Source organism: Globicephala melas, chromosome X, assembly GCF_963455315.2.
Source record: "Globicephala melas chromosome X, mGloMel1.2, whole genome shotgun sequence".
Lineage (NCBI taxonomy): Eukaryota > Metazoa > Chordata > Mammalia > Artiodactyla > Delphinidae > Globicephala > Globicephala melas.
This window is the reverse complement of record NC_083335.1, coordinates 86,193,854-86,211,866: the sequence shown is the minus strand read 5'-3', so window position 1 is coordinate 86,211,866 and position 18,013 is coordinate 86,193,854. Positions and strand designations below refer to the sequence as shown.

The window sequence follows — 18,013 nt, the reverse complement described above, 5'->3', positions numbered from 1 at the left end:
CATTACCAAGATTGTGCCCATGTAATTGCTGCTCATGTTAATCAAATGCCACCTATATGAAAATATTAAAGAAATGGGAATGGGAATTTGGGAAAGAAAATGAGGGTGCTGTGATCCTGGGAGTTGGAAGACACACTCTGATTTGCCCCAGGTAAACTTTTTCCACATTCTCTTTTCCGCCAACACCTTGGACTTTGTATCTGGCTGGTTAGCAAGTGAAATTTGTGTCAAGCACGAGGCAAAGCCAGACCTGACAGATTCTATTGGTAAAGATATAATAACAAATCCTTTTAGATTCAGACAGTTTACTAATCACAAAGACAGCGAAAGGAGGAAGGGCAGTCAAAGGCACGGGCTCCCATGGCCCTGGAGCAGGGCAGCACTAAAATAAAAAGGGCCAAATCATTGCAACACAGATAATCGGACATCCTATTGCTGAGCAGCCCGTTCTAGACTGCCATCGATTGTTTTCATCGCTTGCATCTGTGCCCTAAGGGAGCAAGGCAGAAAGCCTCTTACCCATCAGAACCCAGGAGAGGGTAAGAAACTATGTTATCCCAAATGGAAGGATGTCCTTCTTTCTCATGGCTGAGTGATAGTCTATATATATACACACCACATCTTCTTTATCCAATCATTGATGGGCACTTAGGTTGTTTCCACAACTTGGTTGGACCTTGCGGCCATGATGCTAAGTGAGATGAGAAAGACAAATATTGTATGGTATCACCTATATGTGGAATCTAAAAAAACTGAACTCATAAAAACAGAGAGTAAAATGGTAGTTACCAGGGGGTGAGGGTGGGAGATAGGAGACATGTTTTTTAAGGGTAAAAACTTGCAATGAGTAGTAACTAAGTCCTAGAGATCTAATGCACAGTATAGTGAATATACACAACAATATTGTATCATAATCATCATACTTGCTAAGAGACTAGAACTTAATTATTCCAACCACTAAAAAGAAATAAGTAATGTGATAGAAATGCTAATTATCACTACAATGGGAAGCATATTATAAGGCATGTGTATCAAATTAGCATATTGATTTGATAAATTTACAGAATATTATATGTCAAATATATTTCCATAAAAAAAGAAGGAAACTATTGTATGACAGCTTCCTAGGCTGATATCTCCCAGGGAAGACAGGGAGGTGAGTGGGAAAATGGCTTCAAAGCAGCACTTCACAAGCCTCCCATGCTCTTCCATGTTCCAGAAGGATCAGAGGCATTCTGTCAAGACTTAGATCCAGCTGTGGTACAAGCTTTGACTCCCTAGCCTATGTGGACACACACAAGTTACCAGGGCACCATGGCGGAGCCACTCCTTTACAGTGTGCAGGTGAGGAGTCTTGGAATTCTGTCTAGACCTTTTTTCAACTTAACAGAGTTTTGAGAAAAGTTCATTAGTTTCAAACAGGCCACTGTCTTCAATACATACAAGAAGATCAATGAAAAACTTGCACCTATCATGATTATTTTATTGCCAGGGAGATCCTAACTGTTGTGGATCAGCAGCTGCTGAAACTGCTTAAAGCTATACCCTCCTCAGATCCTTCTGTGTCTTAAAAAAATTTTTTTTATTGTAGTATAGTTGATTTAAAATGTTGTGTTAGTTTCAGATGTACAGCAAAGTGATTCATTATACATATATATAAACATATATAATCTTCTTTTACATTCTCTTCCATTATAGGTTATTATAAGATATTGAGTAGAGTTCCCTGTGCTATACAGTAGGTCCTTGTTGGTTATCTATTTTATATATAGTAGTGTGGATATGTTAATCCCAATCTCCTAATTTATCCTTCCCTCCACTTTGGTAGCCATAAGTTTGTATTCTATATCTGTGAGTCTGTTTCTGTTTTGTAAATAAGTTCATTTTGTATCATTTTTTTAGATTCAACATATAAGTCATATATGATATTTGTCTTTGCCTGGCTTACTTCACTTAGTATGATAATCTCTAGGTCCATCCGTGTTACTGCAAATAGCATTATTTCATTCTTTTTTATGTCTGAGTGATATTCCATTTCAGATTCTTTTCCCTTATACGTTATTACAAGATATTGAATATAGTTCCGTCTGCTATACAGTAGGTCCTTGTTGTTTATCTGTTTTATATATAGTAGTGTGTGTCTGTTACTCCCAAACTCCTAATTTATCTCTCGCCCCACCCTCACTATCTCCTTTGGTAACCATAAGATTGTTTTCTATGTCTGCTTCTGTGTCTTTGAGCCATAATTGACCCAGAAATCAGGTGCATGAAGCCACACCAAGATTACTGCATCATATTCGTTGGTCTCACAAAGGCCTCTGATATTCTCAGTAACATTCCTGGGTCTTAGTGTGCATTGAGGATTTAGGACTTATCTTGAAGAGGGATGGCACATATAAAGTAGCATGGCTAATGTGCTAAATGAAACATTTACATTACAAACGGAGTGAAACAGGACTTCAGAAGTTGAAATAAAATCCTTATTCGGTGTTTTTGTTTGTGTGTTTGCTTTTTGGGTTTTTTGTTTGTTTGTTTGTCTGTTTTGTTTTGTTCGCAGCCCTGTTTCTTCTGAACTAAAAGCCAGTGTTAAAATATGTTTCTTGTCCTTTGGGACACTCTTTAAACCCAGCAGGCCAGTCTAAAAGATCCCGTGACTCCTCTGTTGATAACTGTGTTCCAAACTTCTCACACAGGAAGATATTGCATTCTGATCACAAGCCTAAACAAAACCAAATCATCATTCCACGTGATTGCAGAAAGGAAACCCACACATACAGCCTGTATTACTTTGCTAGGGCTGCTGTAACAAAATACCACAGACAGGGGGCTTAAACAACAGAAATTTATTGTCTCACAGTTCTAGAGGCTGGAAGACTCAGATCAAGGTGTCTGTAGGGTTGGTTCCTTGTAAGGGAAGGATCTCTGAGGCCTCTCTTCTTGGCTTGTAGGTGGCTGTCTTCTCCCTGTGTTTCTTCACGTGGTCATCCCTCTGTGCATGTCTATGTCCAAATTTCCCCTTCTTATTAGGACACAAGTCATATTGGATTAGGGCCCACCCTAACGACCTCACTTTAACTGGATTACCTCTATAAAGACCCTATCTTCAAATAAGATCACATTCTGAGGTATTGAGGGTTAGCACTTTAACATACGAGTTTTGAGGGAATACAGTTCAACACATAACATAGCCTAAGATTTTCTTGCTTGTTCTGACACTCAGAGCTATTGCTCAGTTTGGCTAATTTGGCAGTACACTCTTAGACTAAGATTAGAAGAACGAATCATGAAGTAACATTTTTTACAACTCTGAAACCCAAAGAAGGGAACCAACAAGTCTTCAAACTCCAGACCAAAATTCTTGAGGGGAATGTTAATGCCAAAGTGCAAATCTTATGATTTAGCTGTAGATTACTGGAAAATAGTGGCAATCGTATTGCCTAGGAGTAGTGTAAGAAACATTAAACAGAACGTGGAAACAAGCAACATAATTGCATAGCCTTTTTTAAAATATAAATTTGTTTTATTTTTGGCTGCGTTGGGTCTTTGTTGCTGCGTGCAGGCTTTCTCTAGTTGCAGCGAACGGGGACTACTCTTCGTTGCGGTGCACAGGTTTCTCACTGCGGTGGCTTCTGTTGTTGCGGAGCACCGGCTCTAGGCCCACGGGCTTCAGTAGTTGTGGCACGTGGGCTCAATAGCTGTGGCACACAGGCTCTAGAGCGCAGGCTCACTAGTTGTGGTGCACAGTTGCTCCGTGGCATGTGGGATCTTCCCGGACCAGGGCTCGAACCCCTGTCCCCTGCATTGGGAGGCGGATCCATTTGCTTTTTTAACATCTTTATTGGAGTATAATTGCTTTACAATGGTGTGTTAGTTTCTGCTTTATAACGAAGTGAATCAGTTATACATATGTTCCCATATCTCTTCCCTCTTGCATCTCCCTCCCTCCCACCCTCCCTATCCCACCCCTCCAGGCAGTCACAAAGCACCGAGCTGATCTCCCTGTGCTATGCGGCTGCTTCCCACTAGCTATCTGTTTTACGTTTAGTAGTGCATATATGTCCATGCCACTCTCTCACTTTGACACAACTTACCCTTCCCCCTCCCCATATCCTCAAGTCCATTCTCTAGTATGTCTCTGTCTTTATTCCCGTCTTACCCCTAGGTTCTTCATGACGTTTTTTTCCCTCTTTCTTAGATTCCATATATATGTGTTAGCATACGGTATTTGTCTTTCTCTTTCTGACTTACTTCACTCTGTATGACAGACTCTAGGTCCATCCACCTCATTACAAATAACTCAGTTTCATTTCGTTTTATGGCTGTGTAATATTCCATTGTATATATGTCCCACATCTTCTTTATCCATTCATCCGATGATGGACATTTAGGTGGCTTCCATCTCCTGGCTATTGCAAATAGAGCTGCAATGAACATTTTGGTACATGACTCTTTTTGAATTACGGTTTTCTCAGGGTATATGCCCAGTAGTGGGATTGCTGGGTCATATGGTAGTTCTATTTGTAGTTTTTTAAGGAGCCTCCATACTGTTCTCCACAGTGGCTGAACCAATTCACATTCCCACCAGCAGTGCAAGAGTGTTCCCTTTTCTCCACACCCTCTCCAGCATTTATTGTTTCTAGATTTTTTGATGATGGCCATTCTGACTGGTGTGAGATGACATCTCATTGTAGTTTTGATTTGCATTTCTCTAATGATGAATGATGTTGGGCATTCTTTCGTGTGTTTGTCGGCAATCTGTATATCTTCTTTGGAGAAATGTCTAGTTAGGTCTTCTGCCCAATTTTGGATTGGGTTGTTTGTTTTTTTGTTATTGAGCTGCATGAGCTGCTTGTAAATTTTGGAGATCAATCCTTTGTGAGTTGCTTCATTTGCAAATATTTTCTCCCATTCTGAGGGTTGTCTTTTGGTCTTGTTTATGGTTTCCTTTGCTTTGCAAAAGCTTTGAAGTTTCATTAGGTCCCATTTGCTTATTTTTGTTTTTATTTCCATTTCTCTAGGAGGTGGGTCAAAACGGATCTTGCTGTGATTTGTGTCATAGAGTGTTCTGCCTATGTTTTCCTCTAAGAGTTTGATAGTTTCTGGCCTTACATTTAGGTCTTTAGTCCATTTTGAGCTTATTTTTGTGTATGGTGTTAAGGAGTGTTCTAATCTCATACTTTTACATGTACCTGTCCAGTTTTCCCAGCATCACTTATTGAAGAGGCTGTCTTTTCTCCACTGTATATTCTTGCCTCCTTTATCAAAAATAAGGTGACCATATGTGCGTGGGTTTATCTCTGGGCTTGCTATCCTGTTCCATTGATCTATCTTTCTGTTTTTGTGCCAGTACCATACTGTCTTGATTACTGTAGCTTTGTAGTATAGTCTGAAGTCAGGGAGCCTGATTCCTCCAGCTCCATTTTTTGTTCTCAAGATTGCTTTGGCTATTCGGGGTCTTTGTTTTTCCATGCAAATTGTGAAATTTTTTGTTCTAGTTCTGTGAAAAATGCCAGTGGTAGTTTGATAGGGATTGCATTGAATCTGTAGATTGCTTTGGGTAGTAGAGTCATTTTCACAATGTTGATTCTTCCAGTCCAAGAACATGGTATATCTCTCCATCTATTTGTATCATCTTTAATTTCTTTCATCAGTGTCTTATAATTTTCTGCATACAGGTCTTTTGTCTCCTTAGGTAGGTTTATTCCTAGATATTTTATTCTTTTTGTTGAAATGATAAATAGGAGTGTTTTCTTAATTTCACTTTCAGATTTTTCATCATTAGTGTATAGGAATGCCAAAGAGTTCTGTGATTAATTTTGTATCCCACTACGTTACCAAAATCATTGATTAACTCTAGTAGTTTTCTGATAGCATCTTTGGGATTCTCTGTGTATTGGCAGGCGGATTCTTAACCACTGCACCACTAGGGAAGCCCCTGCATGGCCTTTTAATGCTGTTCTATAACACTGTCTAACAAGCCTGACTAAGGTTCAGCTGACTCTCTAAGGGAATGTTACTTGCTTGACATACAATTTATTATTGATTAGTACTCAGATATTTTATAAGTCTGTGAAGTTAGAGATTAACTTGTAGAAAACTGGTCCAGTGTAGAAAACTGGTCCAGTGTGATGATTTTCTTTTCTGCTCATTAGAAAAGGTCTCAAAGCTTATGGTTTTATTGCCCCTTAGGACATTAACCAGTTTTGTATCCACGGTAGCAATCTTATTTCAACATTCCTTTTTCTTCACTAACTATATAAAGCCCCACTTCTCATATCCTCTTTGAATCAACTTGTTGACATTTTGGCTTCCTCACTAATGAGTTAAATCAATAATTTGATACTGGCTCATTGTCAGTTTGTCTAGGAATGATGTTTTTAATATTTCGAAAATTATACCTTGGTAGTACCCTTTTCAAGCAAAGGTTATCAACTAGGAGGCAGTAGGGTAAGTAACTACAAAATAGAATGTTGTCATTGTTAAAATTAAAAGTTGGACAAGAGATGTAGGAACTGAGTTTATTTCTTCCAGCAGGGAAGCATGATATGACAGGTTTGATAAGAAGTTACACTGTCTCAACAGGAAGTGTAAGTATCAGTTTTCTAAACAGTTTGAGAAAAAGAAAAATTCGCAATCATACTAATTTAAAATTAAAATACAGGCCAACGTATATATTTCAAGGTTCTAACTTATCTTTCTCTTAGGAAAGTTTTAAAAAAGAGTTTGACCAAATTTGCACTTCTGGTCGTCTGAATGTCTGGTTACCTAGTTGTCTCTGTGGATTGTTAACCAGTCAGTAAATCTGCATTAGAAATTTTGTTCTTTGCATATCTGTCTCCAGTAGCTCATTTTTCACTGGTTTTCATCAGCCTGCACCTATGGGTTTCTCCGTTCCCGTTGAGGTTATTCATTATGCAACATTGCCAGGAAAATATGGTCTTCCTAGTCCTTTGTCTGTATCATGTGCCATCATGTATACATTCTGAAGCCAATTAGTATATGAAAAATATGTAGTATGTGTGAATTTAGATCCTGACTCCCCAAGAAGTAATATCCCTAATACTTTTGGACAAATGGCTTATAGTACAGCAAATGGAATGGAAACTTTTGGGCCCTCCATTTGCATGGGTCCTGTACGTACCCCAGGAGGGGCCCTAGCAATTTTGTATTCATAATTTGTATTATTTTTCTTAGAAAGGACCCAACCTAAATTGTATAAATTGCAAACCCTACAAATCCTGGATTTCTCTCTTAGAGTGAACTGTTGCTGATTAGATGCTATTCTTAGCACCACAAGAATTAGTGAATGAATGAAAGAAGTGCTAAAGAGATGTTTTCCTCCCTAATTCGTGCAGCTGGGTGTTTGTGGTGAGGAGGTGAGGTGGTGGGAATTGTACAAAACCCAGCAAAGAAGCTCTCACGGAAGATTTTATCTAGCATGAGCCCTGACTTTTCTTACTTTTGTCAGGAACCGGGGGAGAGGGGAAGGGTGAGTAGGAAAGAAATCCTACTCATAGAGGTCTCAGGGACTTTCAGGTCTGCTTAGGTGTTGGCCATCTATATGATATTAACCACTTACTCATGTAAGATGTAGGAAATGTTATTAAATATCCTTTTATTAAAACTTCTGTCTTGTGGCATCAGTTTTCTTGCCCAAATCTTTCTTATTGACTATTTTGGAATTGTATACTATACAACTGTTGATGAGTAGCAATTTTGTGAGTTGGAATCTTCTCGATGTCAGATTGAGAGCTTATTTTTTTTAATCTACATGCATAGAGGAAACTAGGAAATAAAATCTCTAACCTAGCTTGGGTGAAATGGGAAGTAGCTCTTTTATTTATAAAACCCCAAAGGTAAAAACAAATTTTATGAACTAGCACACTCTGATTAACTCTGAGGTTTTAGTTTTATCACAGTTTGTCCCTTCCCTGAAAAGTATTGAAATGAGTGTTTGGAAAATTGAAATTCCACTAGAAAAAGATTTTTTTAGTCCGGAAACTATTTTTTAAAGTAGTTTCCATTGGAACTGCTTTGCTGTAAAAGTTACTGGAATAATTTTTATTTTATGCTGCTAAAATCATTCACTTCTGAGACTCCGTTCTTGACTTTTCCACCCTCCCCATCCCTATTTGAGTTAAATGTCTGTTTCCTCTGTTGTTCCTTTTCTGTACTAAATTCAAAATATTTTTTGCTTGGCTTACATTAAGAATTTTACCAACAACAGTGAACAAGATACCCTATGCTAAGAGCAGTCAGAAAAATATACAGTCTTTATAACCTGATTACACACAATTTTTATGCTTTTAAAAATCATTAGAACTGGTTGATAAGAGGGTGAAAGAAAATCAGTAAGAACTACCTAAAAGTTAAAGTATGAGAAGAGATGTTGGTTCAAAAATCTATTAAAAGAAAAAATTTATCTGCTTGTACAATTTTTTTCAACCTCCCAATTCTCTTCTTTGGTACATATGTAATACTATTGACAGAACCGACTCCCGCTATGGTAGCCAGCCTTTGAGATGACACCTCAAAGATCTATGCCTTCCAGTATTCATGCATTTGTTTAGTTCCCTTCCTGAGGGAGTCAGGGCCAGCCCTGTGTGATCAACAGAATCCAGTGGAAGTGATGTGTGATTTCTGAAGTTACATCATAAGAGGCCTTGCAGCTTCTGCCTTGGTCTCATGGAACATTTATTCTTGGAGCCTTCAGTATGGTGTATGAAATATGACTAACTTAAGGCTACCTTGCTAGGGAGATCACATGGAGAAGCTCTGAGATTTCATGTAGAATGATTCAGCCATTTGAGTCATCCTGGCTGAGGCTTTGGATGCCGCATGAAACCAGAGTTGAGCTGTGCCCACTGAGCCCTGCTTAAATGGCAGATTCATGAGGAAAATAAATAATCGTTGTTTTAAGCCATTAAGTTTGTTATGCTGCAATGGATCATGGAAACACTCCTCTCCTCCCTTCTCCTTCACTTGCAAAGTGTTTCCCTAGGTGAGTGCAGAGTGAGCAAGCCTGTGTCAGGTCAACTCAAGAAAAGGGACTTTTCCAGCTGCTGTTGCTGGGGTACTTGGCTTATTCATGCTGTGAAGATATATGTTGTCAGGACTGTCTTCTGAGAGGTAACAATGTCACTTCCGTGGTCAAGAAAAACAGGGGACCCAGACCATGTCTGGAGCCTGTGGCCAGGTGCAAACCCACAACCCAACTTTTTAATACAGATTAATATCTGTTTGGTTGATCATGAAGGGCAGCTTTCTATAGAAAAGAAGTCACAAGCGTATAAGTAGGAGGAGGAATATAAGCAGAAGGAGCGACCAATTTCTGTCTGGACTCTGCAGAGTTAGGGCTGCCAGCACATGTGCCCTTTCCAGGACCTGCTTCCCACTTGTGTTTGCAATATAGAACTCATCCTTGTGGCTGCAGCAATTAGACCAGGGGTGCACAGTTGACCAGTGGGTAACCATTCTATTGATTGGCCAGCAGTTTATCTGGTTATCTCCCTTGAGAATCTGAACTAAGATATAAAGAAATTGTAGTATGAACTTGGACAGAAAGGCCATGAGGAATCAGGGTGGGATGACTGTTCTCAGCTATGCGTATGCTTTTGGTCAGGGGTGATGGTGAGATGGGATTTAACAGAAAGGGGATTTTATCGTTACTTTTGTTTAAGGGTCCCTGAAAAGATCACTGTTGGATATAGATTTTGTTTTAGGTTTAAGTCTCTCATTAATGAATACTTCAAAACTATGAGAGTTTTAGGGATTGTTTCTCTAAAATTAGTTTTGTTGTTCGTTCATTAAGAGGAACAACATCACTGTGGGACAGAGCTCCATAGGCATCAGAAGGCCTAAGCAGGTACTTCTTTACTTCTTTCTTTCAGATGAATCAGAAAGGAACAAATTTAGGAGGAGGGAGCACTGGACAGCACAGGCTCTGGATTTTTATAGAACCTGTCTAACCACTCTCATTGTGACCACAGGTTAGTCCCTTCACCGCTGTGGACCTCTGTTTCCTCCACTGTACTATGCAGCAACGGATCGAAATTTTAACCTTCTATGAATATAAAACATCTAAGGGTCTCATCCAAAACATCCTCACACAGACTTTTTTTTTTACATCTTTATTGGAGTATAATTGCTTTACAATGGTGTGTTAGTTTCTGCTTTATAAGAAAGTGAATCAGTTATACATATACATATGTTCCCATATCTCTTCCCTCTTGCGTCTCCCTCCCTCCCACCCTCCCTATCCCCCCCTCTCCAGGCGGTCACAAAGCACTGAGCTGATCTCCCTGTGCTATGAGGCTGCTTCCCACTAGCTATCTACCTTACGTTTGGTAGTGTATATATGTCCATGCGTCTCTCTCGCTTTGTCACAGCTTACACTTCCCCCTCACCATATCCTCAAGTCCATTCTCTAGTAGGTCTGTGTCTTTATTCCTGTCTTACCCCTAGGTTCTTCATGACATTTTTTTTCTTAAATTCCATATATATGTGTTAGCATACGGTGTTTGTCTTTCTTTTTCTGACTTACTTCACTCCATGACAGACTCTAGGTCCATCCACCTCATTACAAATAGCTCAATTTCATTTCTTTTTATGGCTGAGTAATATTCCATTGTATATATGTGCCACATCTTCTTTATCCATTCATCCGATGATGGACACTTAGGTTGTTTCCATCTCCGGGCTATTGTAAATAGAGCTGCAGTGAACATTTTGGTACATGACTCTTTTTGAATTATGGTTTTCTCAGGGTATATGCCCAGTAGTGGGATTGCTGGGTCATATGGTAGTTCTATTTGTAGTTTTTTAAGGAACCTCCATACTGTTCTCCATAGGCTCACATAAACTTTTCATCTCACTCTGAGGAAGAAAAAGTGTGCACTGGGTGAAGACTCTGTTGCCTAAGATCTGGAACTTAAATTTACAGTAATTTCTAATACTTGAGCACATGCACTTTTCTTCCTGATTGTGCAATAAAAGGCAGGAAGTGAAAAAGGGAACATTCTTAATGCTCAAGTTAACTCAGAGGCTCATTTAGGACATACACTAGATGTGAATAAGTGTGGGAAAGCAGAAAGATAACCAAATTTGAGCCTAAACTAATCTGCATTTGATGTCTGACCAAATGCCAAAATACTGTGCTCAGAGAATTAAACCAACAACTTACCTTTTCTATTACACAAGCAATACATGTGTATTGCAGTAACATTCAACCCAAGTATAGCAAATGCTAATATTTAAAAAAATATCTTCAGACAAACCCTATACCATTTGCTGAGAACAGATCTGATAGTTTATATGGCAACGCTTGTGTCCTCCACCAGGCTATAAACTCCATGAGGAGAACCCCTTTACCATTACTCTTTCCCCCACCCCACCACCTCTGCCCCACTTTAGTCACTTTCTTTGGGAAAGAATAGAGAAAGGTTGTAAATGTTTCCTTCACTAGTGTGCAAGCATTCATTCGACAAACGTTTTATTGAGCAACTAGTGTGAAGTTGAGCAAGGCTTGGGGGATTAAATAAAAGAAAAAGACAGGGCTTTTGGTCTCAAGAAATTCACAGTTCCAATAAGGAGACGATACAAAAACAATTATTTTTCTAAGTTCTTGTTCAATTTTAGAGTCATTCGTGGAAATTCTAAGAAAGCACATAAGAGAGGGCAAGGAGGGTCGGGAAGGTCTTTGGGGAAATTTCCCGAGGAGGTAACACTGGCCAGACGTGGGGTCGGGGAATGGGTGACGAAGAGTGAGGCATGCGAATTTCATGGCCCTTCCTGCGTCAGCAGGAATTCCTGTTCCCTCCCAATTGCACCACAAAACTTAAGTCTAATGTTCAACTACGGAGCTTGGAAACTGAGAACCTAGGGCAAAACGACCTGTCTGCCGAGGTTGCACTCCCTGCAGCGGGACAACCCCGCTGAGTCCTAGGAGGGGCGGGGCAGGGTTGGGGGTGGTGGTGGCGGTGAGTGCATCTGGGCCGACCGGGCCCGCCCCTGGGGGCTGGCGCAGGAGCCGGTCGTGGATTGGCTGTGTGCGTAAGTCGGCCTCTCTTCATAGGCCGCGCAGGGCTGCTCGCGGGACTTGGATTGGCTCCCAGGGCGCTGAGCGGTCATTGGCTGCGGTGGGTCGTCAAGGCGACTGAGAGGAAAAAGAGAAGGGGTTTTGGGCCTGGCCGGCGAACCGAGGCTGCGGGCGGTTTGGCGGTTCCGCGGGGCGGTGTCCGGAGTGCTGCGGGACCCGGGACCCCGGGGTTCACGCCACAACTCCAGGAGGTGCCTGAGCCAGCGCGCCGGCGAGGAGTAGTGGCTAGTGGGACCCCGCGGGCCGGGACCATGGGCTGCTGCTTCTCCAAGACGCGGAAGGCTGAGAAGGAGTCGCAGCCGGAGGGCGAGGAGGAGCGGCCGAAGCAGTACAGCTGGGACCAGCGCGAGAAGGTAACCAACGTCACGTAGTGGCTGGTCTCAGCCTTCCCGAGCCCGCTCGGCAAGGGTCCCCAGTGGCCGGGCAGCGCTGAGGGGGCGGACCCAGCAGCTGCCGCTCTTGCGCGCTCGCTCTCTCCCGCGAGTAGTTGAAGTCGGAGTGAATGACTTTTGGGGGAGCAGTGAAATTCAGCGTCAGAGAGGGCTCCACGGAGGGCGGTGCGGCGCTGGAAGGGGCCCTAGAGCTCATTGTCCAGGCAGATGGACACTTCGGGCTTTCCCTTCTCTGTGCACCCTGCCCTCCGGTCCAAGGATGGACTCCAGGGAAGGAAGGAGAACCCGGAATGCCCCAAATCTCACATCTCGTTTCACTCGCAGCTCCGAGCGGGGTTTTGTCCAGTCCTCGAGTTACACATGGAACTGATCTCATCTCTTTCGCGGCTTGTGTTCTTTCTGTGGTTGTCTTCTCTTTTGTCTGCCCTAGCCAGTAAATCTCTTTGGTGCCTCCTGATATATTCCACTGCTGAATTTTCTCAATGACGAAGTGGACCGTTTGACCTACAGCTTTGTATGACCTCCTCTTCCACTTACCCGAAAGGAATAATGAAAATGGAATCAGCCTTGGAATGTGTGTTAAGACCGTAAGATGAAAATAACCAGCATAAGCCAGGCAATATTTTACTGTTGCTTTCATGAATGAAAATGCCCTTAGTTTTACTTTTCTATATAGCCAGAAACGAAAAAGCTTTGAACACGTCCACTAGTCTTACACAAAGCGCACTTAGTCATAAATTTCATAATGCTTCCTCTTTCTACATAGTTCTCCATTTGTGTTTAGTAAAATACTTTGATCCATCAATTATTTTTCTCATCCAAAAGAAAATAAAGACTTTTAAATGAGTGTTATGAACAGTTAACTCCTTGCTTAATAAACATATCTGTATCCATGACTACTTTATAGTAAATGTCTTACTAATGTTTTGATTTCATAGACCATCCTACATGATTTCCAGTCCCCAGCAGAATGTATTCACATAAACTCGGTTCTCCAAGTGTCAGATTTTAAAAATTGGACGCTTTTTACAGACTCCTCAGCCCCATCTTTCTGCCCCTGTTTCACAGGGTTGCATGATCTGTTTATTAATTCTCTTTTATCCATACTTGATAGAAGCATTTTATAATGTAACAGTGGAAAATACTATATTTTCTGTCTGAAAACAACCCCTTTAAAAATTCTCCTGGACTATTAGAGAAAGAATTACCAGCTTACATTTTGAGACAGTGGAGATACCACATTTCCCAACATTGCTTTTTCTTTTGGGAATTTTTTCTTTTTCTTCTGGAATTACTAAGAATTCACTCTAGGGTACCTCTAATTTATGATAGCCTGCTAAATTTTATGTGATTTTAAAGATTTTTTTCTAGCTCCTTACCTCTCATGAGGTCAGTATGGGTAGTGCGCAAATGTTCTGTATTAGTCCAGTGATACTTTTACTGAGTTTAGCATGGTCTTGCTTGCTCCTAGAAGATTTTAATTGTACCTTAAAAAGAATGGGATGCAAATGCAGCCCAGAGAACATAAATGAGATACGTTGGATGTATATTAACAGAATGGTTTGTATTAAAAGTTTAGGTCTCTAATGTGATCATGGACTATAACATAAACAATTTTATATCAGACAATTGTTATATCAGACAATTACCATTCAACTTGTAAGACTTAGCTGTAAAAAAGAAAGTACAAAAAGAAAAAGAAAAGTGCATTGCCTGAAAAGTTTCCTTGCAACTTGGAAAAGTGGTGTTTAGATTTTTCCTTAGGTTGTGTAATCAGAGTATCTTTATTGAGAGGCACCCTCTGGGTTTTGGGTTTTGACTTGTGTAATTGGGTCAGTCTTAGGGGACTGAAGCTAGAAGAAATTGTCTCAATTAGAAAGAATGTTTGGGGACTCAGTGTTGTCATGACAACTGGTATACTGTAATCAACAGTGTAAGAAGCTCATTTTCTATTGCTGACTTGGAAAAAAAAGCTTATTGTACAATTACTACATTGCCATGATGAGAAATATTTTTGGATTGTAAGATCTGTGTTTAAATCATTTGGAAGGAAATGCTTTTATCCTTGTTATCTGTATGCTGCCTCCCATAACTAAGCAAATTATTCAATATATATGTTCTCAAACACCAAGGAAAACTCAAAATTATAAGAATTATTTTCCCTGCCCTTGAAGAGCTGACTGGCTTTTTTGAGTTAAAACAGGAAATATTTAAGTATCACGGGAAGATGAGTAGTATAGAAAAGTAGCTTTCATCTTCTAGTTATTCATACCAATACTCTTTCTAGACAATAGAAATGATGGCATAGGTATGAAAATTGTGATTTTGAGTATGGACAACACATCTGTGTCCATTCAGGTTCCTCAGTTATAAAATCAAACCTGGTAAAAATTTCTCTACTGTTTAATAAGGTAAAGGCCTGTCCTGAGGGTTAGACAGTACTGGTCACCTCTGAGGATAGAACTTGGGCCAGAGATTGGGCAGGACAGAACCAGTCTTAGTATAAGGCAGATCATAATTCCCAGAGTTGTTCTTCAGTGGAAAGGGTGGCTTTGTGAAGAACTGATCTCCATGTTGGTCAAAACATTCAGGCAGAGGTAGGATGGAGACCTACTAGGAAGAAGTGTCTGCATTGAGTAGGGGGCTAGATGCTGTTTTTAGCCTTTTAAGTACGTGAGGTATTCTAGTTATCCATTGTTGCATACCAAACCACCCCAAAACTTAATGGCATAGAATAATGGCAAGTACTTATTTTGCTCACAACTCTGCAATTTGTGTAGGGCTTAGTTAGGTTGGCTCTTTGCTTTATCTGGCATCAGCTGCAGCAGCTTGACTGGGGGTTGGAGGATCTGCTTTCAATATGACTTAATCACAGAGCTGGCTGGCAAGTTGATGCTGGCTTTTGGCTGGAAGCTCAGCTGGGGCTAAGGGCCAGAGGCCTCTTCCTGTAGCCTGGGCTTCCCCACAGCGTGATGGCTGGGTTCCCAGGGCAAGTGTCCTAAGAGAGACTGGCAGAAGCTGCATGGCTTTTTCTAACTAGCCTCTTAAGTGATGTAGCATTACTTCTGCTATATTTTGTTGGTTGAGGCAATCACAGATGTCCACCTGCGTCCAAGGGGAGGGGACCTCTTGATGGGAGAAGTGTCAAACTTGTCAACATGTTTTAAATCCTTTACATAAAGTTGTTGCTGCTTAAAGGAAGTAACTAGTTCTTTGTTTATTCATTTTAAAATAGCTTTATTGAGATAAATTCATATGCCATACAGTTTACTAATTTAAAGTGTACAATTCAATAGTTTCAGCAAGTCCACAGGGTTATGTTACTATCACTATGATCTAATTTTAGAACTTTTTTATCCCTCACAAAAGAAACCCAGATCCATAAGTAGTTACTCCTCACTCCTCCTAGCCCCTAGAAACTACAGTTTTACTTTCTATCTCTATAGATTTGCTTATTTAGGACATTTATCAGTGGAATCATACAATATGTGGTCTTTTGTTACTTTCACTTAGTGTGTTTTTGAGATTCATCCATATTATAGCATATATCAGTAGTTTATTCCTTTTTATTGCTGAATGACATTAACAGAGTAGATATTTTATTTCATTTTATTTATAAATAAATTTTATTTTACTGTCCGTTTTGTTTATCCATTCATTAGTTGATGGACGTTTGGCTTGTTTCCACTTTTTGGCCATTACAAATAATGCTGCTATGAATATTTGTGTACAAGCTTTTGTGTAGACATATGTTTTAATTTCTCTTCGATATATACTTAGGAGTGGAATTCCTGGGTCGTATAGTAACTCTGTGGTTAACTTTGTGAGAATCTGCCTAACTGTTTTTCAAAGTGTCTGCACCATTTACATTTTCACCAGCAGTGTATGGGGGTTCCAATTTCTTCACTCATATAAAGTGGGAAAAGGGGAAAAGTGCATGGAGTGGAAAGTGTATGGGACTGGGGTTTTAATTTGCATTCTGCCCTGTACTATATCTCACTGGTCAAGTCATTTAGCTTTTCCAGCCCTCAATTTCCTAAGATCCCTTCCAGTTCTTTAATTCTTTGAGCATCTTAAGAGAAGAGGTAAGCATCAGTAGAAGCATTCAGGCACATCTGAATGAACAGAGAGAATGGGATAGGATGTAAAATTAGATTAAAAATCAATTAGATGATATGAATTCTATTTTGTGGTTATATATTTAGCAACATGGTGTGTTATATAAATATAATACTTCACCTTCTCTTGTCATCAATGTATATAAGATCAAGGTACTGGTATTTGTTATTTTCACTCATGAAATTACCTTTCAGCTACATAGCTATGTTGCCTTGAAACTGACTTAACAATGTTTAAGTTTTAAATAATCGGTTATTTTAATTGAAGTGTAATTTACATAATGTAAAATTTACCCTTTTGAAGTGTACAGTTCTATGAGTTTTGACAGACAAATACAGTCATGTAACTATCACCATAATCAAGATATAGAACAGTACCATCATCCCCCACAAATTTCCTCATGCTCCTTTGTAGTCAACTCTGCCTCCAGCCTCTGATCTGTTTTTTATCCCTATAGTTTTATCTTTTTGAGAATGTCCTATAAATGGAATCATGTAGTAGGTAACTTTTTGAGTCTGGCTTCTTTCACTTAGCATGACACATTTAAGATTCATCCATGTTGTTGCATGTATCAGGAGTTCCTTTTTATTGCTGAGTAGTAGTCCATTTTATGGATTTACCACATTTGTTTATCCATTCACCAGTTGAAGGACATTTAGGTTGTTTACAAATTCTGGTAATTATGAATAAAACTACCATAAACATTTGCATACAGGTTTTTGAATAAACATAAGCTTTCATTTCACTTGAGTGAATACCTAGGAGTAGGATTTCTGAGTCATATGGAAATTGTATATTAAACTTTATAAGAAAGTGCCAAACCCTTTTCCAAAGCAGCTGTGCTATTTTGCATTCCCGCCAGTAATGTATGAGAAATCCAGTTTCTCTGCATCCTCACCAGCACTTGGTATGGTCAGTTTTTTAAAAATTTTTAGCCATTCTAATAGGAGTGTAGTGGTATTTCATTGTGGCTTAATTTGCATTTCCCTAATGACTAATTATTTGTGGAGCATTTTTCCATGTACTTATTTGCCATCTGTATATTTTCTTTGGTGAAGTGTTTATTAAAACCTTTTGCTCATTTTTTTTTTTACTGGGTTATTTGTTTTCTTATTATTGAGTTTTGAGAGTTTTTTATATATCCTGAATACAAGTCCCTTGTCATGTGTGTCTTGCAAATATTTTTTTCCCAAATAATGACTTGTCTTCTCTTAATAGTGTCTTTTTTTTAAAAAAAGATTCACATTTTATTTATTGTTTTTTTGCTACACAGCGTGCGGGATCTTAGCTCCCCAACCAGGGATCGAACCCACACCCCCTGCAGTGGAAACTCGGAGTCTTAACCACTGGACCGCCAGGGAAGTCCCTTAATAGTGTCTTTTGAAGAATAAAAGTTTTCAAAATT

At 39.7% G+C, this 18,013-nt stretch overlaps 1 protein-coding gene across 1 annotated transcript in view; it reads left to right on the top strand.

Annotated features, from left to right (window-relative positions):
• The first annotated feature begins 12,169 nt into the window (after positions 1-12,169).
• Positions 12,170-18,013, top strand: part of RP2 (RP2 activator of ARL3 GTPase) — a 44,286-nt gene continuing 38,442 nt past the window's right edge. The window contains exon 1 of the mRNA XM_030849820.2: positions 12,170-12,450. Within this exon, the coding sequence (XP_030705680.1) occupies positions 12,349-12,450 (102 nt within the window). The 5' untranslated portion in view covers positions 12,170-12,348. The remainder of the gene's footprint in view (positions 12,451-18,013) is intronic.